Here is a 26,353-nt window from a genome sequence, read left to right on the forward strand (position 1 = left end):
CTTTCTATCAAATCATTTTTTGTTGTCCCGTTGGTCCTTGGCGATAGCTTCCTGTAGAATTTTATTGTTGGTTTGTAGAAACAACAGTCACTCCTGGACTGCTGGAACAGAAGAATCAAAGACTGCATCAGGCAAAAAAGAGGGGTTGAATCCGAAGTTTGCAAAGAATGGCGTTTGACCTGTGGCTGAGTGGAGAGAATCTTAAGCGAATTCTGCTAGCGGAAGAAGCCATGTCCAGTCATCCTGTGTAAATGACGGAAAACACAGAAGATATTGTTCTAAGGTCTGATTTGTACGTTCTGGCTGACCATTTGTCTGGGGGTGGTATGCTGAAGATGACCATGACTCAATTTTAAGTGCTTTACAAAGTTCTTTCCAAAATTTGGACGTAAACTGCACTCCTCGGTCAGAATTTATTCTCCAAGGAACCCCATGCAACCATACTATCTCCTTGATAAATGCTTGTACACTCTCTAGATGGTGTTCCAATCATTGGTATAAAATGTGCCATTTTGAATAGCCTATCGACTATCACAAAAATAGTGGTAACACTTTTAGAAGGTGGTAGCTTGACAATGAAGTCCAAAGGGCCTTAACAAACCCCAAGTTTTGGTCTTGTCTCCTTTGCTCCGGATACAAATCTCACAACTCCTCACATATGTCCAACAATCAAGTCTCAGGCTGGGCCACCAGAAGGATCGTTGTAACAGCTCCAAAGTCTTATGGATCCCAAAATGCCCTGCCAAGGGATGGTCGTGGCATAGATTTAAGATTGACTGGCGCAAACTTGAAGGTACAAAAACTCTTTGCTTATAGAATAACAATCCATCTCGTTCTTGCAACTGGAAGTCCTGCGGTGGCCCTTCCTCCCTAGAAGCTTGTTTAAGCTATGACACCAAATCTCCTTGCAGTAACAGAAAATTTTGTGGAGAAAGGATGGTATCAGGTTGGGTAATTTCCTTCTGTTCCAGAAACATATGTGACAAGGTGTCAGGTTTCCCATTTTTAGAGCCTGGTCTGTAGGTTATATGGAATGTAAATCATGAGAAAAACAAGGCCCACCTGGCCTGACGAGGCTTTAGACATCTGGCTGTACGGAGATATTCCAAATTGTTATGGTCAGTAAAAATAAGGATGGGTGACTTGCTCCCTCAAACAGATAGTGCCATTCCTCCAGAGAGGCCTTGATGGCAAGTAGCTCACGATCTCCCACATCGTAATTTTTCTCTGAAGCACTGAGTTTCCTAGAGAAGAAGGCCAAGAGATGCATAAGAGATTTAGTGCCTTGTCGTTGGGATAAGATGGCGCCCACTGCGCTCTCAAAAGCATCTACCTCAAGAACATAGGATAATGCAGGATCAGGATGTTGTAAAATTGGTGCTGATGTAAAGAGAAGTTTCAATTTATCAAAGGCGAGTTGCGCTGCCGGAGTCCACTGAAATCGGGTGTTCTGCTTGGTAAGCTGAGTGATGGAGCTGATGATGGCTGAAAAGTTTTTCATAAATGTACGGTAAAAGTTAGCGAATCTAATAAATCTCTGGGTTCCCTTCCGATTAATTGGCTCTGGCCACTCAAGGATGGCACTAACTTTTTGTGGGTCCATTGCAATGCCTGATGTTGAGATAATAAGCCCCAAGAACTGGATCGTTTCTTTCTCGAACTCGAATTTTTCCGCTTTTTCGTATAACTGGTGTTTTCGGGGACGGTTGAGGACCTTTTTAACTTGCAGCTGGTGTTCCTATATGGAAGGGGAGAATATGAGTATATCGTCGAGATACACGATCATGAAGAGGTCGAGAAAGTCTCTAAAAACATAATTGACAAGATGCTGAAAAGTAGCTGGGGGTAACTAAGTATTCAAAGTGCCCAAAACGGGTACGGAAGGCCGTTTTCCATTCATCCTCTTCCCGAATTCTTACCAGGTTATATGCACCTCGTAGGTCAAGTTTCGTGAATACTTTTGCTGCTCTGAAACGCTGAAAAAGTTCTGGAACAAGTGGAAGGGGGTATCTGTTCTTAATGGTTATTTTGTTTATTTCTCTATAGTCCACACAAGGTCTCAAAGTGTGATCTTTTTTTTTCAACAAAAAATATGCCAGCCCCAGCAGCCAATGTGGATGGATGGATAAATCCCCTTTTCAGGTTCTCGTCAATGTATAGGCGCAACACCTCCAGCTCAGGTTATGATAAAGGAAAAATTCGTCCAAACGGGATCTCGGCCCCGGATAGCAATTCGATCGGGCAATCATATGGTCGATGGGGTGGCAAAGTCTCAGCCTTCTTCTTATCAAAAACATCTTAGCCCTTGTACACACGGTCGGAGATTCTGACAACCAAATCCGTCTGAGTAATTCCGACGGATTAATTCCGGAAGAGGTCCGGAAGTGATGTTGCATACACACGGTCGGACTAAGTTGTCGTAAAATCCGATTGTACATAACGTGATGACGTTATTTCATTATGACTGGACTACGTTCAGGCTAGTAGCCAATAGCTTTGGTCTAAAAATTTGATCTGAGCATGCGTGGCACTTTGCCCGTCGGAGTAGGCTACACATGATCGGAGTATGTCTGATTGGAGCATTTTGTCGGAAAATTTTACCGGCAAGTTGGAAAAGTTGGTCCGTCGGATATTCCGACGGAAACAGTCCGATGCAGACCACACACAGTCGGAATATACGACAAAACGGTCCGATAGGACACATTCCTTCGGAATCTCTGACCATGTGTACAAGGGCTAAGAAATCCTGGTAAACAGGTGGGACGTGATGTAAAACTGAAGTCTTTGGTTGCAGCTCCATTAGGGGCGCTGTGGTGGTGACCGCTTGGGGAAAACAGTGCTGCTGGCAGTAGGTGGTAGGGAAAGACACAGTTCCAGATTCCCAGTTTATTTGGGGGTTGTGTGCCTGCAACCATGGACTCCCCAGAATGATAGGAAACAAGGGAGATGGGATAATGTCCAGGTTTAAGTATTCAGAATGACCCAAAGGGGTTACTGCCAGTAGGGGACAAGTTTCTTGTGTGTCAGGTCCTGACTTGAGGTTTGAGCCATCCGCCAGATTAATCTTTAAATGCTGCGTCTTAGTTTGCAGTGGGATTTGATGTTGTTTAGCAAAGGTGTAGTCCATAAAAATGTTTTTTACAGGACAGCTGGAAGCGTCAGGAGCATGGACAGTCTTTTGTGGCCTTATGGGGCAGTTGCAGAGGTAATGATCAATGCCACCACAGTAAAGGCATAAGTAATTTTGCCAGCATCTAAGTCTTTCTTTGGATGACAGCGGTGAATAAGTAAATCCCAAGTGAACAGATTCCATCATGGAGGAGGATGGGGGGCGAGGTGTCGCTGAGGTCCGGGTAGGTTGAGTATTGCCAGATCTTTCTGTCCTTCTCGCTCGGAATCTGTGATCAAGCCGGATGACAAGCTGGATTAAGTCTGAGAGCGTCTTTGGTGTATCTAGTCTGGCAAACTCATCTTTCAGAGTTTCAGAAAGTCCTAGGCGGAACTGATATTGCAAGGCGGCATCATTCCAGGCAGTGTCGGAAACTCCAGTGACGGAACTTAACCACGTAGTCTTCCACGGGTTGAGATCCTTGCCAAAGCGTATGTAAGTTAACCTCCGCTGTGGAGGTTCGCTGGGGATCATCATAGATCTCAGCCATAGCCATGAAGAAAGAAGTAGTTGATGCAAGGACCGGACTAGTCTGTTCACGAAGGTGATGGGCCCATATCTGCGGTTCCTCCCGCAGGAGAGAAATGACAAAACCCACCCTTGTGAACCCAAGGGAGAAAGTCTGTGCTTGTAACTCAAAATATAGCTGACAGGCATTGCGAAAAGTCTGAAATGTGTAGCGATTCCCTGAAAAGCACTCCGAAATAGGTACTTGAGGCTTCAGGAAAGGAACCACTAGTGGGTGCAGGACCAGGTTCCCCGGATAGAGGATTTTGAGATGCAGAAGGTAAATGACTTTCAAGCTGGACACAGGCCTCCTGGAGTCCAGTCACCGCTTGGATTAAGGTTGTGATTTGCAGTGCTTCGGGCAGGGAGGTACCTCCTCCAGTCTCAGTCATGGCTGGATGATACTATCACGTACCTGGTGGAGACTGGAATGTGATAGAGGCCTCCCTTACTCCTCCTGCCTACAGTCCTGAAGGTGGGAACAGAAAGTGTAAAGGCAAGGAGTGGCACAAGTGCCGGGTAGCTGGTTGGTGATGTCCCCTCTGAAGGTGGGTAGAGCTGGCAGTCACGGTCTTTGGAGCAGGAAGTAGATGCAGCTGGAACGAAACCAGAAGCAGTAGTCAGCAACAACCACGCAGCAGGGTACCGAATCAGCAGGCAAAAGCAAGTCCAGAGGGAAGGTAACAGCAATGTGGTACCAAGTCAGCAGGCAGATCAAGTCCAATAAACAGGCCGAAGTCAGGATACCAGGTAACAGAGTAAAGGAGCAAGCAGAGGGGGAGTCCAAAGGTGAGCCGGGTCATACACGAACAAACCGGAGCAACGGATCAGGAGCTGAAGATCATCCAGCACTTGCTTGCAGTGACAGAGTAGTTTAAATAGGCCACTGGGCGCCAAGCGCTAATTGTTGTGTGCACTCGCGCATGTACGCACGCGCTTACGCACATGCGTGCGCACATGCACACTCGTCGCGTGCACATATACGTGTGTGATGAACTGGCAGCGGACATTATGTTGGTCCTTTGCTTATGAACATGTGTGCAATGTGTACGAGCATGAGCAGGTATCCGCACTGGCCTTTTAGTGGTGGAGGTGCGGTTTACCTTACAGATAGGCTGTGTCTCTTCATCAACAGAAACTGAAAAATGTGAAAAAAAAGCATTACAAAGGTCAATGACTGAAAAATACTCTGCATCGGATGGTATGGAAGTTAGGAATGATGGTACGTCAGGCACTGTGGGAGCGATTGGTATCACTAGGTTGTTTTTAGCTCTGAGGTCTTGTACAAACCTGTAAGAGCCGTCCGGCTTCTTTACTGGGTTAATGGGGGTGTTGTAGGGTGACAGTGTCTCTTTAAGAATTCCTTGCTGCAGGAACCTTTCTACTATTGGGGCAACTCCTTTCCCTTTTTATTTTGTAATGGGGTATTGTTTGTGATATTGTCGTGACCGTGATTTTAAAGCTGCCTTGTATGGGGTACAAGAAATAAGACCTATGTCCAAGGAGCTTTTAGACCCATACTGGATCATCTGTTGGAGGGAGATCACTAGCCACAGTGTAATATATTGGTATTACGAAGGTGTACGAAGACCCCTCCTTCTGTGGTCATTTTCAGTGTTATACCCAATCTTCATATCAAATCTCTACCCAAGAGATTCACAGGACATTTTGGTATAATCCTGAAACAATGATGCAAGACTGTTGCACCTCCCCTTTCAACATCACTCACTGGTAAAGGCGGTGTTTTGTAGGTTTTGGTAAGTATCACTTTAATTCCCATAGAAGTTTCAGCAATTTTGGTCTCACCTCTGTAATAGTCCTCACGGAGGGTGCTCCTAGTCGCCCCTAAATCTGTTAAAAACGGAACAGGCCTATCTTTAACATATAGGGTCAAAATTGGTTGCTCATTGTAAGAATGTGAGATCAAGGGAAATGCTGGGATACTACCTTCCGGGCAGCTTCATTTCAGTTGTTGTTGATTCCACTGTATAGGTAATCGGGGACCCTGTTGCTTTGGGGCAACTTGATTCTGTTGGCTAGATTGGGGTCCCTGTGTATGCATTTGATCTTGATCTTGAGTACTTGGGTTATTCCATTCATAAGGACATTGATTTTTCCAGTGCCCCTCCTGTCCACAGTTAAAACAACATGTGTGGGACTGCTGGGGTGGTCTGGAAAAACCATGCCCTCTCCCTCTTATTCTTCCTCTTCCTCTGCCTCTGTTTCAACTGCCCCACTGTCCACCATTATCTTGGGGAGGCTGGGTTTGCACTCCACCCTGATAATGGGTATGTACTGCTTTCTCTCTTATTACATCGAAACACCCTGCTGCTTCTTTCTGTATTAAAGTTTCCTGAAATTGGTCAATCATCTGTGTGGTCCATTCAGATATCATCTGTTTCACCATCAAGGCGAACTGGGGTTTTAGATTATTTATATAAATTTGAATAAACAATGCTCCCACATCAGTAGTTGTAGCTAATCCGGCTTCTGTTGTCCAATTTTCATGAAACCTTTTCCAGAACTCAACTACAGTCTCTCCTGACTTTTGTTTGCATGCTATGGCAGTAGGGAGGGAACTTTTATTTTTAAATACTTTCATCATTTCAGCCTCTAATTACATCCACGTGATGTTCCTACCTAGTACTGTGTTTAACCCATATGCTCCCGCGTTTCCAGTGTCAATGGTGTTTATACTTGGAACATTTGCCCAGCTCCAGGAACTGGTGGCCATCAATGATAAGACGCATGTCTTCCTGTGTGTAATTTCCACCCTTACAGGCCTTTTTTAAGTAAGTTAAAGTGCCTCCTGCATAGGGTTTGGGGCAATGTTTTACTATCCTGTCAATGTCCTCAATGTCTATTACCTTTTTCAATATTTAATTTCCAATGGTCATGAAAGGCTCTTGAAAGTTAGTGTTACTATATACAGTTCCACTCTTTGTTTTAGGGGGACTGAGTATTTTACCCCCTTCAGCATCTTTCCTTTCTTCCTCCTTCTCTTGGCCAGGTGGTGAAACTACCCCTCCTGTAGCTCCCTGATCTTCTTCTGGTTCAGCTACCTCGACTCGGTACCACAAATTCTGGTTACAAAATCCTTACAAGTTTCTCCTGGGTTGGGAAGAGGGGAAGGATCTTCTTTACCTTGTTTCTGACCCATATTGACAGTGGGAGCCGACTGTTTTACAAAGCAGTTCTATGCGTCAGAAAGAAAAAGCCAAAGATTTGGGGTCACCAGGGTCTATTTCCTCATTAACCACCTCATATTCCTTCCCAAAAGGAATTTATCTATGTATGTGTATGCAGTACTGCTTATCTTTGTGGGTTTCCCAAAAACCCTCCAATATTAACCTCTGGCGTGGCTCTTATCCCCTACTAATTTATGGGACTAAAAGCTTTAATCAGAGCTGAGGCAAGAAATATTTTGTCAGTAGAGACAAAAAGATCCACTTACCACAGATGATAGCTTTATGCTGGACGAGCCCCAGATTGAAAGGAATTTCTGTTTATACAGCCACCCAGGTAAGTTCAGGTAATGCAGGAAGACTTCCGTAGTCCCCCAGGCCCAGAGATACCAATAAATGGCACAGAGGTTTGCAATGTGCACAAAAAGGTATCTGGTTTAATCAGCTGGAAACAAGGATATTTATACATTTCTAGGGGACAAGGGAGGGGATGGGAGGAGTTTACTAAGTTTATACATGTTATAAGAAAAAAAGTTCAGTTAATATTTTCCTATTAGCTGGTGTCATAAAACAAAAACTTGCATTATTATGTGAATTTTACTATAAGAATATATGTATTCTTCATATGTTGAAACAGGTGTTGAAGAAATATACTTAGCCTATCTAAAACAAACATGAGCTAGGGAAAACTCCACAGACTAGCTAAATATACATGCATAAATAACCATGAAAACATTTCTATAGATAAAAGAACAACTCAAACTTATGTGTGAAATGGTGTCTTGAACTAAAATGGAGTCTTTCATGCTATAGTTCTTTACACCATTATCAGAGGATTTTTGGCCTGTGTGTACCCTTTAGTCTTATGCCACGGACGCTCAAAATCACAGGTGCCCCTTTTCAGGCTTATGTTGTCATCTGTTTGCCAAGGTTGTAGCAGTCGGGCCTAATTTTTTGTGTAGTGAGGGGGGAGAGTGTGTACAGGCAGGATGACAGTGAACTGTTGTAGACAGAAATGGCAAGGTTGGGGCAGGACAGGGGTGAGATTTTATCATAGCAGGGGTTGGTAGCAGAATAGAGAAGAGAAGGGTTAAAGTGGCAAAGGTTTCTACGGGTAACTATTAGAATATGAAAGACAGGGAGAGATTGAAACTAATAACTAATTGATCAGAGAGAGGAAAAGTTTTGTTGGAGAAGTTGCATGTAGTACATGGGCAGGAGAATACAAGGTCGACGGTGTTACCACCAAAGTGAGTTGAAGCATGTGTCCATTGCCTCAGGTTAAAAGTTAAAGTTAGACTGAGTTTATAAGTAGCAGGAGTGACAGTATTACCAGGGATGTTAAAGCCAGCAAGAATAATTGTGGAAATTGTAGAAGAGGGAAAGTAGGGTAGCCAGGCAAAGAAATCATCAAGAAAGGTTAATACTGGTGCAGGAGGCCAGTAAATCACAGCGGATTTTAAAGAAACTGGAGAAAATAGACAATACTGTGTGCCTCAAATGAGGAGAGGGACAGAGAGGGAGGTGAGTGAAGAACTTGAAAAGTGTTTTTTAAGGATAGAAGGATGCCACCTCCACCTCACTTCCGTCCACTGGATCTGAGAGAGTGAGTCCAGATAAGACCACAATATATATATATACAGTATCTCACAAAAGTGAGTACACCCCTCACATTTTTGTAAATATTTTATTCCATCTTTTGATGTGACAACACTGAAGAAATTACACTTTGCTACAATATAAAGTAGTGAGTGTATAGCTTGTATAACAGTGTAAGTTTGCTGTCCCCTCAAAATAACTCAACACACAGCCATTAATGTCTAAACTGGTGGCAACAAAAGTGAGTACACCCCTAAGTGAAAATCTCCAAATTGGGCCCAAAGTGTCAATATTTTGTGTGGTCATTATTTTCCAACCCTCTTGGGCATCGAGTTCACCAGAGCTTCACAGGTTGCCACTGGAGTCCTCTTCCACTCCTCCATGATGACATCACGGAGCTGATGGATGTTAGAGACTTTGCGTTCCTTCACCTTGCGTTTGAGGATGCCCTACAGATACTCGATAGGGTTTAGGTCTGGAGACATGCTTGGCCTGTCCATCACCTTTACCCTTAGCTTGTTTACCAAAGCAGTGGTTGTCTTGGAGGTGTGTTTGGGGTCGTAATCATGTTGGAATACTGCCCTGCGACCCAGTCTTCGAAGGTAGGGGATGAGTTTGTCACAGTACATGTTGGCATTCATGGTTCCCTCAATGAACTGTAGCTCCCCAGTGACAGCAGCACTCATGCAGCCCCAGACCATGATACTCCCACCACCATGCTTGACTGTAGGCAAGACACACTTGTATTTGTACTCCTCACCTGGTTGCCACCTCACGCTTGACTCCATCTGAACCAAATACATTTATTTTTCTTGTGCATCATCTTTAGAAAAGGCTTCCTTTTGGGATGATAGCCATGCAGACCAATTTGATGCAGTGTGCGGTGTATGGTCTGAGCACTGACAGGCTGACCCCCCCCACCCCTTCGACCTCTGCAGCAATGCTGGCAGCACTCATACATCTATTTCCCAAAGACAACATCTGGATATGACTCTGAGCATGCGCACTCAACTTCTTTTGTCGACCATGGCGAGGCCTGTTCTGAGTGGGACCTGTCCTGTTAAACCACTGTGTGGTCTTTGCCACCATGCTGAAGCTCAGTTTCAGGGTCTTGGCAATCTTCTTATAGCCTAGGTCATCTTTATGTAGAGCAGCAATTATTTTATTCAGATCCTCAGAGAGTTCTTTGCCATGAGGTGCCATGTTGAACTTCCAGTGTCCAGTATGAGAGAGTGAGAGCGATAACACCACATTTAACACACCTGCTCCCCATTCACACCTGAGATCTTGAAACACTGAGTCACATGACACCGGGAGGGAAGATAGCTAATTGGGTCCAATTTGGCCAAGTGCAGAGTGGAAGTGCCCACTTAATCAAAGAAACCTACATTATTGAAAGAACACCAGCCTATGCCATTCCAGTATGTGCCCCCTCTGGTATGTGCCTCACTTGTAAAGGTGGTCTAACATTATACTGTGATGGGTAGGGGTGGTATTTGCTAATTAATCAATCAGGACTTATTAAAAGACACATGGCTAGCTGAACAAACTTTTCACACCACAATCAGACTACAAGAGGAGCAAGAGGACAGAGTTGTAAAGATAAAGATCAGCACATTATTTAGGTAAGACAATAAAAAACGAAATAAACATCACATTAATATGGACAGGGCTACAGAGGCGAACAAAGCAGCATAGTTTACTATAGGGCACTGTGCTAGTAATCAGTTAGTTTCAGTTGTAGGTACTTTTGAAAAGCAGCAACATAGATTCATAGATTAACTGTGAAGAGACAGAAAAGAGATGTTCAGATGAGGCTGAGCTAGACTGTCCCACTTAATCAAAGAAATCCACTTTATCAAAACAAAACCAGCCTATGCCACCCCAACATGTGCTCAAGGTAGTTTGTTAGGTGAAGACTTTTTTAATTATTATTTTTATTATTATGCAGGATTTATATAGCGGCAACAGTTTACGCAGCACTTTACAACATTAGGGCAGACAGTAGGATGGGAAGGGCTTGAAAGAAGTCCTGGAGGTGGATATGGGAGGAGGTGATGAGGGAGCTAGAGAGCATAAGGTCTTGGGAGGAACAAAGAGGGCCATTAGGTTGGTATTTTGAGACTAGGCTAGTCATGTAGCTGGGGGCAGAGTTGTGGATGGCTTTGTAACTTATTGTTAGTATTTTGAATTGAGTTGGTTGGGCGAGTGGCAGCCAATGGAGGGATTGGTAGAGAGGGGTAGCAGAATCTGAGCTGTTTGTAAGGTGGATGAGTCTGGAAGCAGCATTCATGATGGACTGAAGGGGGGATAGTCTAATTAAAGATAATCCAATGAGGAGGGAGTTGCAGTAGTCAAGGCTTGAGATAACCAGGGAGTGAATCAGGAGCTTTGTGGTTTCATTGGTTAGAAAGGTACGTAGTTTAGAGATGTTGCGGAGGTTGAGGCGGCAAGCTTTGGAAAGTGATTGGATGTGGGGCCGAAAGGAGAGTTCAGAGTCCAGGATAACACCTAGCACACTGACATGTGGGGATCGGTGGATGGTTGTACCATTGCTCTTGTCAGATAAGTCAGGGGAAGAGGCATGTGGGGGAGGAAATATAAGCTTGGTTTTGGACAAGTTGAGTTTGAGGAAGTGGTGTGACATCCATACAGATATGTCTGCTAGTAAGTTAGTGATGCGTGAGAAGACTGATGGAGTGAGTTGAGGGGTAGAGAGATAGATTTGTGTGTCGTCAGCGTAGAAATTATATTGAAAGCCGCAAGAGGCTATCAGCTGACCCAGGAAAGAAGTGTGGATGGAAAATAAAAGAGGTCCAAGATCAAAACCTTGGGGGACCCTGACAGAGAAGGGAAGAGGAGTGGAGGAAATAGAATTGTAAGTGACACTGAAGGTGCGTTGGGATAGGTAGGATAAGAGCCACTGAAGAGCACAGTCATGGAGACCGAGGGAGTAAAGTTTTTTTTTGAGGAGGGGGTGGTCAACTGTGTCAAAGGCAGCTGAAAGGTCCAGAAGCAGGAGTACAGAATAGTGTCCTTTGGTTTTTGCAGTTAGTAGGTCATTTGTGAATTTTAAAAGAGCAGTTTCTGTGGAGTGTTGAGGGCAAAATCCAGACTGAAGGGGATCAAGAAGGTTATTCTTAATGAGGTGGTCACTCAGTTGGTTGTAAACCAGGCGTTCAAGGAGTTTAGAGGAAAAGACACACCAGCCCTACATTGCATAGACATAACATGGGCATCATATTTTAAGAGATACAATATATTATTTCAGTTCTGACGTTATAATTTTTTTCTCAAGATACACTTCAGGTTGAGGTACGATCAAACTGAAACATTTGTACTTAAAAAAAAATTCTGATAATCAGTTGTCTGTTCTTTTCTCAGGCCTTTGGACAGTCCTTCACCGTCCACCGCAAAGTTGCTGAAGATGGAGAGACCCGAGAGGAGACCCTATTACAGGAGTCAGCGACGAAAGAAGAATATTACCTGGGCAGGATATTGGAGATGCAGATTGATGTGCGACAGAGTAAAACGATCATCGGCAATGTCCAGGGCGAAAATGAGCGTCTTACTGCTCTGGTCCAAGACTTAAAAGAGGTTAGAATCCCTTTACTCTTTGTACTGTACATATCCCAAAAAATATTTCCCTTTAAAGCAAAACTCTAGGCAATCAGCTAAATACACAGATGAAATACATACAGTATATGCAAGCTACTTCCCTTTCAAAGAATTTGTTCCTCTGTTTATCCAGTTCTGAGGGTTATGCAGCTCTGTTATGTAGCACAGCCTTGCCTGACAGGAGGCCTGATTTTTTGGGCTGCAATTTATAAACACAGGTCTTGTCCCTCCTCTAACCTGAGATTGCCAGCATCATTTTTGTCAGCACCTGAACTGAGTGGCTTCTTGCATTGCTTCTCCCTCTCACACGTTAGCCCTACCATACAAGGCCTGCAAAAAAGCTTATACCAGGTCAGATCCAGGTACCTACATTGCTTGTATTGAAAATATCCAAAATATTTGTTGTATTAATAAAGAGCAGCATTGAGTTATGTCTTTTATACCCTTATTTTCAAATCTGCACTACAAAACCAATAATGTCAGATAAACAGACGTACTGGCACAAGACCACGACCTGGTAATTCAAATGTCATTTCATCCTAATGTGCTGCAAATCAATACTTTTAAAAAGTCTTAAGTGGTGCAGGATATCTGCGTCTCAGAACTTCACACACATTATATTAATCCAATGCTTAAAGGGGAATACTGGAGATTTATTGAGTACTCTCTAATTGATTTTAACTGATTTAAAAGTGGCCAAGAATAACTTGTAATATGATTTTCACACTAGTTCATACTCATTTTCTGGGCCATATTTTGAATATACGTCATATACTAAGCTAGCTTACATTGCAATCAGCATTATTGCTTTAAAACGGAACTCCGGGCAAACAGCTAAATATACAGGTGAAATACTTACCACAAAGCCAAAAGCATTTGTACTTCTGTCTATCCAATTCTGAGATTTACATGGCTATCTGCCACACAGCACCATCCAATTTGATATGGAAGGAGACTTAATTTTTCTCTGCTGCTGTTCAGTCACACTTACATGACTTGTTCCTCCAACAGCCTGTGATTGGATAGTGAAAAGAGGAGGAGAAGCTGAATGATGAAAGCATATCTCCACCACTCTGCTTTCAACTGCTATCAGCATGTTCATTGTTAGCACATGGGCACTGCAGCACAACTGATTAAATCCTTGTGCTGCTTCCCCCCCTCAGCCTGAGCTTTGCAGCTCAAGTACATACTTTGCTTGCACTGATACAAGTACATACTTTGCTTGCACTGATACAAGTACATACTTTGCTTGCACTGATACAAGTACATACTTTGCTTGCACTGATACAAGTACATACTTTGCTTGCACTGATACAAGTACATACTTTGCTTGCACTTTACAAAATAAATGTAATTATGCAATAATAAATACATTTAATTATGTAGAAATTATATATAAAAAAGTACATAAAGTATCGATATGCTTAGCAGTGTTGCTGTAATAGATATGAAATTAGTAGCAGAAGAAATTAAATAATTATCTTTCCTGAATAAGATGCAGCTCCAGGTTCCTCCCAGTGCTGCTCACATAACCACAAAACCTGGGTAATTGGTCATGCGATCTCCACTGAAAGGAAGATAGAGATAAGGACCCATACCTTTGTCTTCCCGTCTTAGTGGTGCTGTGCTGGTAAAATTGAGAAGCTGATCTCAAGAAAGATTCAAGTACTTATGTTAGCAATATGTAAATATATTTCATTATTTTTAAAGGAATACACATTTGTATTATTTTTTCATATCTGACAGGAGCATAGCCGTACAAGCCTCCTCTGTTATTGTAGGGAAGTGCAGGGGTGCAGGGAGATTGTGGGCACAAAGTCACCACAGGGTCAGACAGAGTCTAACTCATTCTTTGTAATGGTTAAATCCGCTGTTAAGCTTCAGAATGACAGCAATGCACTTATGTTGGCAAATGCTGGGATTGTGTACGTGCAGCCACTGACACTGAGCCCTGGGTTCTGTCACCTTCACCTGGTTCATTCATGAACTATTCCTTTATGACATCACAGGTAACTTCCCCTCTGTCTGTGAAAATTTCCCTTCAGCCATTCAACTTTCTCCGTTGTTGGTAAACCATATACAGTTTATCTATAATCAGTGGTGGCAACAGATATCAGGCCCACTTAAGGTTAAAGTGTATGAACATTTTCGATATGGATATTGTAGCGAAGAGTATCATTGTCACATTTTTATTGCTGTGTCCCTGCTGGAAAAGTGTACCCCTCTATTTGTTAAAAATATTTGTTAAAAATATTGAGTTGTCACCAGAGCAAGTGGTGGGGAAAAATCCTCTAATTGTAACATGTGATTCCATGACTGCTCTCTAAGATGGGAAATCTATTTTATGAAAAGCTTTCCCCTAATTTTTTGCTGTGTCTTCAGGAGAGGGATTGAAGAAAAATCTCCCCAGTGGGACACAAGCAGCAAAAAATAACCTGATATGATTTTAACCCTTCTTTACTCTTATGCCCCATACACATGGTCGGACATTCCAACCACAAAATGCGTCTGATTTTTTACAACGGATTTTGGTCAAAACTTGTGTTGCATACACACGGTCGCACAAAGTTGTCAGAAAATCCAATTGTTCTGAACGAGGTGACATCAAACACGTATGTCGGGACTATAAACGGGCCAGTAGCCAATAGCTTTCGTCTCTTAGTTTACTCTGAGCATGCATGGCACTTTGTCCGTCGGAATTGTCTACATACGATCGGAATTTATGCAATCGGATTTTGTTGTCGGAAAGTTTTAGATCCTGCTCTCAAACTTTGTACACCGGAAAATCTGACGGAAAAAGTCAGATGGAGCCCACACACGGTTGGATTTTCCAACAACATGATCCGATCGCACATTTTCCGTCGGAAAATCTGACCGTGTGTATGGGGCATAAAACTAAAATAAATTGTGTGGGTCTGGACAGTGGTTGTCTGGGTCTGCGCCTTCATCAATATGGGAAAAAGGTGCTTTGCCAAGGTCCCCCCCCCCATGTTGAGGAAATATAGCCAGGTGTGGTTAAGAAGGGGCCTGGCCAGCCAGGCTGCATGCTTAAATTAGGTTACAGAACACAAGCATTCCTTTTTTTGCACAAGATCCCCTTTAAAATCTGTATCAGACTTGAATGGTCTAGTGAGGAATTTCCTGGGGACCTCACACTTTTTTTTTTTGCATGGAGTACCCATTTAAAATCATGCCAGACTCAAAGAGCCTGGGATGAATGAGGAAAACCCCACCCATTTTTTAAATTAAAGTATGCCACCCCTTTACTTACAAGACTGTGGATTGCTGGCCATGTAAGTGAATGGGGCCAGTGACATTAGTGGTTGTTAGGGATTCACCGGTGCCTGCACCCACCAGGGTCCTTAAAGCAAAAAAAATTTTTTGCAATCAAATCCATTAGGAATACACGGTATGGCCTAAAATGTTATGCCTAATGCTAAAGGGTATCATGTAGCCAGTCAGACCTGCAGCAACTTCTGCCTCACTCACAATTTCAAAAAAATCTACATACAATTACTAAAATCAGACAGGACCAAGACACATTAATATTAAGTATATATTTCAATGCAGAATATCATACTGAACAAATCAAGGTCATACATGACTAAGCTTTAGTGTACAAAAGGTGAGATAGCAGTCTCCTACTTCCTGGGTGACAGGCCTATCCAAGAGACCCCATAATTAGTATCTCTGGACATGAAATTCTGGACAATAATCTACCAGTTTCCAGAATGCAACCTATACATATTTGAAGAGATTAATATCGGTATAAAACTGTTTGTAGAGAATGGCCTCCTCGGCTGCCAGGGCCAGTGACATCAATGGTTGTTAGGGACTCACCGGTGCCTGCACCCACCAGGGTCCTTAACCACTTAAGGACCACCTCACGTCGATATATAGGTCGGCAGAATGGCACGGCTGGGCAGAAGCACGTACAGGTACGTTGCCCTTTAAGTGCCCAGTTGTGGGTCGTGCGCCGCCAGCAGCGCACCCGCGACCCGGTCCTGAGCTCCGTGACTGTGGCCGCGGGACCTGCGGACCCGATCACTGCCGGTGACCCGCGATCGGGTCACAGAGCTGAAGAACGGGGAGAGGTAAGTGTAAACAAGCCTCTCCTCGTACTTCCTAGTGAGCTTGTCACCGATCGTCTGTTTCCTGTCATAGGGAAAGGCGATCAGTGACGTCACACGCCAAGCCATGCCTCCATAGTAAAAAAAACACACACACACTTAACCCCTACACTGCCCCCTAGTGGTTAACCCCTTCACTGCCAGTGACATTTTTACAGTAATCAGTGCATTTTTAATTGCACTGATCGCTGTATTAATGCCAATGGTCCCAAAAATGTATCAAAATTGTCCGACGTGTCCGCCATAATGTTGCAGTCACAATAAAAATCGCTGATCGCCGCCATTACTAGTAAAAAAAAAATATTAATAAAAATGCCATAAAACTATCCCTTATTTTGTAGACGCTATAACTTTTGCGCAAACCAACCAATAAACGCTTATTGCAATTTTTTTTACCAAAAATATGTAGAAGAATACGTATCGGCCTAAACTGAGGAAAATTTTTTTTTTATATATATTTTGGGGGAATATTTATTATAGCAAAAAGTAAAAAAAATTGCATTTTTTTCAAAATTGTCGCTCTATTTTTGTTTATAGCGCAAAAAATAAAAAACGCAGAGGTGATCAAATACCACCAAAAGAAAGCTCTATTTGTGGGGAAGAAAGGACGCCAATTTTGTTTGGGAGCCACGTCGCACGACTGTGCAATTGTCAGTTAAAGCGACGCAGTGCCAAATCGCAAAAAGAGGTTTGGTCCTTTAGCTGCAAAATGGTCCGGGGCTTAAGTGGTTAAAGCAGAACTCCAGTCATTTTTTAATTTTTCCTTCTATTAAATCCTCTGCCCTTGTTGTTTTAACTTTGGATAGTAAACATTTTTTTTTCTTTCAGTAGATACCTTAAACAACCCATTTCCTGTTTCTTGTCTGATAAAATGCCTAGGCTTATGACATCATGCACAGCTCTCTCTCACTCTCGTGAGAGTTTGCCAGGAATGGAGGGGGGATGAGTCATAAGAGGGCCAATAAGAGGCGCAGGCCTGCAGAGCTGGAGGTGTGCATCTGTGTAAATCCAAGAAGGGAACAGGCAGCAGCCCACAGTTAAAATGGTTGCAGCCAGACTCAGCGGAGGGAGATTTTTGCAGCATATTTGGCAAGTACAGAATCACAGTATATATAAAAAATATGCAAAGTGGTTGGAGGGCAGCTTCAGGATGGCAAAGATGTTTTTATTATAAATTATGTGAGCAGACTGCAGTTTCTCTTTAACAACCATTGAAAGTCGGAAACTGCCATGTGTAATAGCAGAAATAATACCACTATTGTACATGACGTTCGGCTCCCACTGAACTGATAAACGTTAAGGTGTTAGTCTAGGACTAATCATAAGCAGACAAAAATACGGTTTGTAATTGTTTTATTTGACTTTTTTTGCTTTCATCTACTCCTTGAAAAGTGGTAGATATCATTCAGTTGACCATATAGGGTACAGTCTGAATATGTGTATCTTTGGGGCCACGCTCTGCTGCAGAATCCAGCTTTCTGTCATTTAAAAATAGTTTGTCTGGACCAAGCTGCTCCAAAACTATCTATTACCTTCACTAACAAATATGCCCACTGTGAGCACTGTATAAACTGTATATAGCATCAGCTATATACAGTATACAGCGCTGTGTTCCAGCAGTAGAATGGGGACTTGCTCTCCCATTCGTGGTACAAAATGGAGTCAGGCTGAGCACCACTCAGCCATTCAAATATTCAATATTTGAATGAAATGAGTGCTTCCTTTTTGTTGTTGCTGTTATTGCGTGCATTTTTATACTTTTTTTCTGTGTGGTTTATTTGAGGTAAGCTGTCACTTTTAGCAGCTGTCCTTACCTTCCCTGAATATATTGGTTTTATGTTGATAAGCCCTTTATCTGAGATTGAACCACTTTTTTTCTTCTAATTGCAAGGCTTACTTTAAAAAAAAGTGGGCTTTTGTTTTGTTTTTAATTTGATAGGGCCTTTTTTAAGTTTGGGTGCTCAAAGTGGGCACTCACCTGTTACTGATTGTAATGATATCATGTACTGGCCACAGGAAAAGCCATTTCTGATGGCCATGTTGTTCAGGAATAATAAGTCAGCCATGACGGTTTTGGATTTTGGAGAACAGGGACACTTTGCAGCAGAGAATTCTTAGGAGTACATAGCTTTTAAGTCCATAGCCTTTTAACTTAAGTCACATTTCTGCATGTGTCTGGAATTTCAAAGAGTCTGTTATCTCGACTTAGGGACAACAGAAACTGGTACACAGGCATTTACCAGAGCTGTAAATATCTAATTGAGGATCTGGCAGGGGATCTGGCAGTGTTTGCTAACCATAAACATCTACAGATTATCACTTCCCTCTGAGGGGGATTGGGATTGACCTATCGTAAAACAGTCACTTCAGTTCTGTCAGAGATGTTTTTTAGGGCAATCAAATCCATTAGAAATACACAGTATGCCCTAAAATGTTCTGCCTAATGCTAAAGGGTATTGTGTAGCCAGTCAGGCCTGCAGCGACCTTTCAGAGACCTCTGTCTCACTCACAATTTCAAAAAATCTACACACAACTTCTAAAATCAGACAGGACCAAGACACATTAATATTAAGTATATTTTTCAATGCAGAAAATCATACCGAACAAATCAAGGTCATACATGACTAAGCTTTAGTATACAAAAGGTGAGATAGCAGTCTCCTACTTCCTGGGTGACAAGCCTATCCAAGAGACCCCATAATTAGTATCTCTGGACATAAAATTTTGGACAATAATCTAAGTTTCCAGAATGCAACCTGTACATATTTGAAGAGATTAATATCGGTATAAATCTGTTTGTAGAGAATGGCCTCCTCAGCTGCTTAATTAGTCAGATCATTTCTGTTAACATCCCCCTCACCGACAAGAAAAGGGGGCTGCCGTTTCAGTTGACAGCTCTCATTTTAACATCAAACCAGGGAACACCTGTCAAGTCGTATGACAGCCACTATGTCACCTACTTATTGATGGAATTCTGCTGAACCAAGACATTGTTAAATATTCTCTCCCTCAATTTTTTTTTCTCTGTTGCATTATTGTCTCTTGGCTTCTTTTAACACCTTTTTCTGTAAATATTTTATTTGCACCTTTTTTTGTTTTACCTTTTCATTATTAAGTGCACTAAAACTTAAAGATTCCCTGTCTCTGAATATACTTGTCTGGGGTGACAGTGTGTGTTACAGATGTTTAGGGGTGACAGTTTGTGTTACAGATGTTTATTCTAAAGTAAATATAAAAAAATATTAGCAAATCTTGTGAATGTTCACTACTTCTCGATAAAAAGTAGTTGGTGGCAGTTAAATAGTTAATTGCTTAGTCAATTAAACCCAGTGATAATTCCTCTCAATCTGTTGGCACCTAGATTGTGGTCCTGCAAGCTGGAAAATATTTGTGCATGTGAGGCTAAGCCCCCGTACACACGGTCGGACATTCCGACGGAAAATGTCTGATCGAACCGTGTTGTGGGATAATCTGACTGTGTGTAGGCTCCATCTGACTTTTTCTGTCGGAATGTCCGACCAACAAAGTTTGAGAGCTGGATATAAAATTTTGCGACAACATGATCTGATCGGACAAAGTCTGATCGTTTGTAGAGAATTCCGATCGGACAAAGTGCCACGCATGCTCAGATCAAATTACGAGACCAAACCTATTGGCTACTAGGCACAGTGACAGGGGGGCACATGGGGGGGAGGTTTCATAAGCAGGCAGAACAGGGGGGGGGGGGTCGGTGTTGGGGAAGCAGTTACAGGAACAATGCCCTGTGTCTGTGTCTCTCCCTGCAGCAGCTGAAAGCCGGTGGGGAGGAGGAACCAGCTTTCAGCTGCTGCAGAGAGCTGCACAGGTCATCCTTCTGTAATTGCCCCTCCGCCTGACCACACTGATTCCCCCTGCTGTTCAGGCCCCTTGTGTCTGCCTGGGTCCCCTACATGAGGATTGGTGGTCCCCCTATCAGCAGCCCTGCTGTTTTGTAATGTGATCTTTCTTTAATAAAAAACGTTTGGACGAATTTGAATTTGAAGAGTCTATGAAAGTGGGTGATCCTAGGCAGTGGATTGTATGTGCACCTTACACCAACTCCCAGTTTTCACCACATGCAGCACTCTTCACCCCAATGGAGTTCAAACTCACTGAACAGATGAAAAAGTTAAGCGTTAATAACAGCTTTTTCTTTCAATCAGACTCCCATCATCAAGTCAGCAGGCAGGTAAAAAATGTACTCCAAAGGGGTTCATAAAAACACAGGAATGCAGAAACATAGCGTAAACCTGCTTTATTAAGAAATTCCCCAAATACAACCCACCCCGATCACATTACATGTACATTAGAGTATTTGGGCGCCCTCTCTTGAAGTCAGGAAGTGACAAAACGTGTCAGTGCATGGCTACAACAACATAACCAGAAGTGACGAGTGCACTTCACCGGCGGCTGTTCCTTACCTGGAAGTGATCAAGGATGCTGTGTATGCAACACAGGCGGTTCCAAGAACCAGGCTAAGCAGTGATTAGATACTCGTTATTAATGTTCTACTAACAAATACTCTATTGTACGTGTAATGTGAGCGGGGTGGATTGTATTTGGGGGATTTCTTAATAAAGCAGGATTACGCTATGTTTCTGCATTCCTGTGTTTTTATGTACCCCTTTGGAGTACATCTTTTACCTGCCCTCTGACTTGATGATGGGAGTCTGAAAGAAAAATCTGTTATTAAGGATTAACTTTTTCATCTGTTCGGTGAGTTTGAACCCCATTGGGGTGAAGAGTGCTGCACGTGGTGAAAACCTAGGATCACCCACTTTCATAGACTCTGCTTGATACATCATCATAGTGTATTTATCACGTGATTGTGTAGTTGGACACTGATCCATTATCAGCGCTGCTTTAACATTTGGGTTATTTATTAATCAGACTGTATATTTTCTGTTATATTTTTAATAGACTTATAAAATTTCCAGCCAAATTCAAGAAAGTTCTGTGCTAGTTTCAGTACAAGTACAGACGTGTGTGGTAAACACAGGTAGTTCTTCGGTAGCCTTATCTCTATTTACTACAGACATAGTACATGGACTTTAATTAATCTCTGTGAAGGACACCCTTCCAATTGGTAAAGTATTTTCAGGTCATAAAAATGTACATGATATGAAGTAGTGAGTTCATCCAAATTCCAACTGCTAATTTGAATAGCTCTGCAAGTTCAAATCTAGCTGACTTACTGAATTACAGTAACTATAACAATAATATTAATAATAGTGTATACTTTAATTAATATCAATAATATGAAACTTATAGATTAATATCAAAATCCAATTACACTGTATAAAATGACACTAAAATTATGATTCTGGTACAAAGTATTGCAAAGTTCATTCAAATTAAATATGGGCCTTTTTGCCATTTTTTGTTAATTTAATACTAAAAAAAAGAACCAAAAAATAAAAATGAAACACATTTAATTATTAATGGTTAGAAAAGCAGAAATTGACAAAAAATATCAGCAGGAAAATGACAATTGATGGGGGGAAGGGACTGAAGGAGTTAATGAGGGCTGATTAGAGTAGATTTATGCCCCGTACACACGATCCAACGGAAAATGTTTGATTGGAGCTTTTTGTTGGAAATTCCGATCGTGTGTAGGCTCAATCGGACATTTTCCATCGAAATTTCCTTCGCACAAAATTTGAGATCTGGTTCTCAAATTTTCCAACAACAAAATCCGTTGTCGGAAATTCTGATCGTGTGTACACAACTCCGACATACAAAGTTCGACACATGCTCGGAATCAAGCAGAAGAGTAGCACTGGCTATTGAACTTTATTTTTCTCGTCTCATCGTATGTGTTGTACATCACCGCGTTCTTTTTGTGACCGTGTGTATGCAAGACAAGTCTGAGCCCACATTTGTCGGAAAAAATCCATGGGTTTTGTTGTCGGAATGTCCAATCAATGTCTGATCGTGTGTACACGGCATAATGCCGCGTACACACAATCAAGCAATCGGGTGGAAAAGTCAGGCAAACTCAAGTCCGCCGGACAATGCCCCCGTGTGTAGCCTCCGGCTGACTTTTTTTACCCGAAAGTACGGCGGACTTAGAAAGTATTTTTGCACTCCAATCTTCCCGCCGGACTCGCATTTCGGCAGACAATCCGGCCGTTGGTATGCCAGTCCTCCGTACTTTTGAAATGAGCGGACTTTTCCCGCGCGGAGAAAAGTCCGCTCATTTTGAGCGTGTCTCCAGGTAGATGGGGCCAGCGAAGGAAGCGTCGCTGGCCCCGTCACCTGGTATGGACTTAAAGGGGAACCCCAACGCCGAAAAAATCAGCGTGGGGGTCCCCCCAGGTCCACATCAGACCCTTGTCCGAGCACGCTACCCGGCCAGCCAGGAAAAGGGGGGGACGAGCGAGCACCCCCCCCTCCTGAGCCGTACCAGGCCACGTGCCCTCAACATGGGTGGGTGCCTTGGGGAAGGGGGGTCCGCGTGGCCCCATCACCCCAATGCACCTTGTCCCCATGTTGATGAGGACAAGGGCCTCTTCCATACAACCCTGGAAGTTGGTTGTCGGGGTCTGCTTGCGGGGGGCTTATCGGAATCCGGGAGCCCTCTTTAATAAGGGGGCCCCCGGATACCAGCCCCCCACCCTATGTGAATGAGTATGGGGTACAATGTACCCCTACCCATTCACCTGTAAAAAAAAAGTAAAAAAAACACAACACACAAGGGTTAAAATAGTTTATTGCACAGCTCCGGGGGTCTTCCGTCCTCGGAGGTCTTCTCGCCGGACTCCTCCACTATCTTCTTCTAGCTCTTTTGCTAGCGGAGGAGTCCAGCTTTCTTCCTCGCCGCCGCCCTCTTCTTCCGACTTCGGGGGTCTTGTCCCCTCTTCGGGGGTCTTGTCCCCCTCTTCGGTTCTTCTTGCCATGCCACCACGCCTTCTTCTAGCTCTTTTACAGCCGGTGGCCCGTTCTTCTGTCGCCGCTTTCGCCGTCTTCGGTTCTTCTCTTAAGATGTTGCCTTGTCACATCCTCCGCTCACAATGGCACGGACGCGACGCGACTTATATAGGGACATCACCGGATGATGTCCCCGCCCATTATGGTGTCACAGTCCCAGAGGATGCTGGGACTGTGACATCATAATAGGCGGGGACATCATCCGGTGATGTCCCTATATAAGTCACTGCACGCCTTGTCCCCGTCATTGTGAGCAGAGAGAGCGACGAGGCAACATCTGAAGAGAAGAACAGAAGGCGGCGACAGCGGCAAGAAGAACCGAAGAGGAGGACAAGACCCTCGAAGTCGAAAGAAGAGGGTGGCGGCGAAGAAGAAAGCTGGACTCCTCCGCTAGCAAAAGAGCTAGAAGAAGATAGTGGAGGAGTCCGGCGAGAAGACCCTCGAAGACGGAAGACCCCCGGAGCTGTGCAATAAACTATTTTAACCCTTGTGTGTTGTGTTTTATTTTTACTTTTTTCCACAGGTGAATGGGTAGGGGTACATTGTACCCCATACTCATTCACATAGGGTGGGGGGCCGGTATCCGGGGGCCCCCTTATTAAAAGGGGCTCCCGGATTCCAATAAGCCCCCCGCCCGCAGACCCCGACAACCAACGGCCAGGGTTGTCGGGAAGAGGCCCTTGTCCTCATCAACATGGGGACAAGGTGCTTTGGGGTGGGGGGGCCGCGCGGCCCCTTTTCCCCAAGGCACCCCCACATGTTGAGGGCACGCGGCCTGGTACGGCTCAGGAGGGGGGCGCTCGCTCGTCCCCCCCCCTTTCCTGGCCGGCCCGGTAGCGTGCTCGGACAAGGGTCTGATTTGGACCTGGGGGGGACCCCCACTCCGATTTTTTCGGCGTTGGGGTTCCCCTTTAAGTCCATACCAGGTGGCAGGGCCAGCGACGTCTCCTTCGCGGGCCCCGCCTACATGGAGACGCGCTCAAAATGAGCAGACTTTCCTCCGCGTGTGTGGGCTAATCAGTTCATTTCAAAAGTACGGCGGATAGTCCGGCGGACTTAGTACGCCGTATTAGTCCGCTGAAAAAGTGCCGTGTGTGGGCAAGTAGCCCGTTCGGAAAGTCCAGGGGACAGTCCGGCGGGAAGTCCACCGGGTAGTCCGCTACGTATGTACGCGGCATAAGAGTAAATGAGTGGTTAAAGGAACACTTTTTTTAGATTTTGGTGATTCCATTTGCCCCCAAGGCCTGTCCCTTTCATTTGCAGATAAATGAAACAGAGTACATACAAAAGTAACAATATTACTTGGTATCTTGTGTCTAAACAGTGTTGATAAATACTTTGGTTGCTGCCAAACCAGCTGTTCATAAGGCCTACACTTGCAATCACACTGGAAAAAAATAACATTAAAGTGTAAATTCACTTTTACAGAAAATCTGTAAGGTGGGTCCAGTGTAAGGTCACCTTGCAGATTTTCTGTAAAGGTGACCTTATACTTTAAACTAGAGTTCACTTCTAGTCTATTCGGATTGTTGTCAATCAAGCCCTGATGAAGAGGCACTCTTGGACCCATGAAAGACATGGGCTATTTTTTGGATTGTCCTCTGACTTTTATTGGAATAAACTTAATATAAAAAAAAAACCTGTGCACTGGTATTTAGTCCAATAAAGCAACACAAAACCCCCTGAAATAAATCTTGAAATAAATATTACCCTGGTGGTTATGGATTTGGATTATGGATATGTCTATTCCTATAGTTAGCTAGTCTATTTAAACTCTGAACAATGTTACTGTTGATAGTAAAATAATATAAGGTTAGCAATGAAAAATAACCACACTGCTCAATACAGCGTCTTATTTATTTCCCAAGAAAATAGTGAATGCTGACATAAAACTACTATAGGAAAATATTACAGAGCATCTAAAATACAAAAACATTAATGATACATTACGTCAGGTTGTCCTCTAGATATTTTCTCATCAGCTGGGTTTAAAATGACAAGAGAGAGCCATGGGGCTAATAGAAGCAAGATAGAGCCAAGAGAGCATAAATGGCCAGTTTCCCTTCAGTGTGCACTGTTAAAATCCGATCATACACCATCCAGACCCAACCCCCATTGCCCATCTAGGTTTCTGAAGGCAGTTTATGAGGCAGTCCTCAATATATTATATTTCTGTCTGTCCTGCTGTATTGCCTCTAGGGGCAGCATTTGTCCATGTATCATTGCTATGTGATCCAAGTCATCTTCAGTGACTTTTAGCCCTTTGATCTTATGCAGTCCAACTCCTCAATCATCCTGGCAGCTGTTGCTCTCTTTGAAGCTTGCTTGCAGAGTGTTAATCAAGGATTTCAATCTTATTACACTAGTTGGTCAGAAGCCAAGCTTTTGTTCCCATACCCCCTACGTGGGGCATGAATCGACACCCTGCTGGGTCAACTTTCAACTTCCAACTTAAGTCACCTGGTTGTATTTACCAGAAAGAAAACTCCATAAATATGATATTAAACCATGTTGTCTTCCAACACCCCCTTTAAACCATTTCTGCCCCAGAAGGACTTACCCCCTTAATGACCAGAGCACGTTTTACAATTTCGTACTACGCTGTTTTAACTGGTAATTGCGTGGTCATGCAATACCATACCCAAACGAAATTTGTGGCCCTTTTTCCCCACAAATAGAGCTTTCTTTTGATGGTATTTGATTGCCTCTGGGATTTTTATTTTTTGCAATATAAAGGAAAAAATACTGAACATTGTGAAAAAAATTATACTTTCTACTTTTTTTGTTATAAAAAAAACCCCCATAAACTCAATTTTAGTCATATATGTCTTGGGTAAAAGAAAATTTCAATAAGCGAATATTTATTGGTTTGTGCAAAAGTTATAGCGCCTACAAACTATGGTACATTTACTGGAATTTACGCAGCTTTTAGTTTATGACTGACTATCTCATTTCTTGAGGTGCTAAAATGGCAGGGCAGTACAAAACTCTTCCAAATTACCCATTTTTGGAAAGTAGACACCCCTAGGAATTTGCTGAGAGGCATGTTGAGCCCATTGAATATTTTAATTTTTTGTCACAAGCGATTGAAAAATGACAATACATTTTTTTTTTGCACAAAGTTGTCACTGAGATTATATATTGCTCACACATGCCATAGGTATATGTGGAATTACACCCCAAAATACATTCTTCTG

General features: G+C 43.2%; 1 protein-coding gene across 10 annotated transcripts in view; it reads left to right on the top strand.

Annotated features, from left to right (window-relative positions):
• The window catches only part of BICD1 (BICD cargo adaptor 1), a 320,755-nt gene that overhangs the window by 158,620 nt on the left and 135,782 nt on the right, over positions 1-26,353 (top strand). For all 10 annotated transcript variants that reach the window (XM_077469313.1, XM_077469304.1, XM_077469306.1 and 7 more), the window contains exon 2: positions 11,845-12,057. In XM_077469313.1, coding sequence (XP_077325439.1) covers positions 11,845-12,057 — 213 coding nt within the window. The remainder of the gene's footprint in view (positions 1-11,844; positions 12,058-26,353) is intronic.

The sequence above is a fragment of the Lithobates pipiens genome, unplaced genomic scaffold, assembly GCF_037356315.1.
Source record: "Lithobates pipiens isolate NorthernLeopardFrog02 unplaced genomic scaffold, aLitPip1_a1.2 Scaffold_8, whole genome shotgun sequence".
Lineage (NCBI taxonomy): Eukaryota > Metazoa > Chordata > Amphibia > Anura > Ranidae > Lithobates > Lithobates pipiens.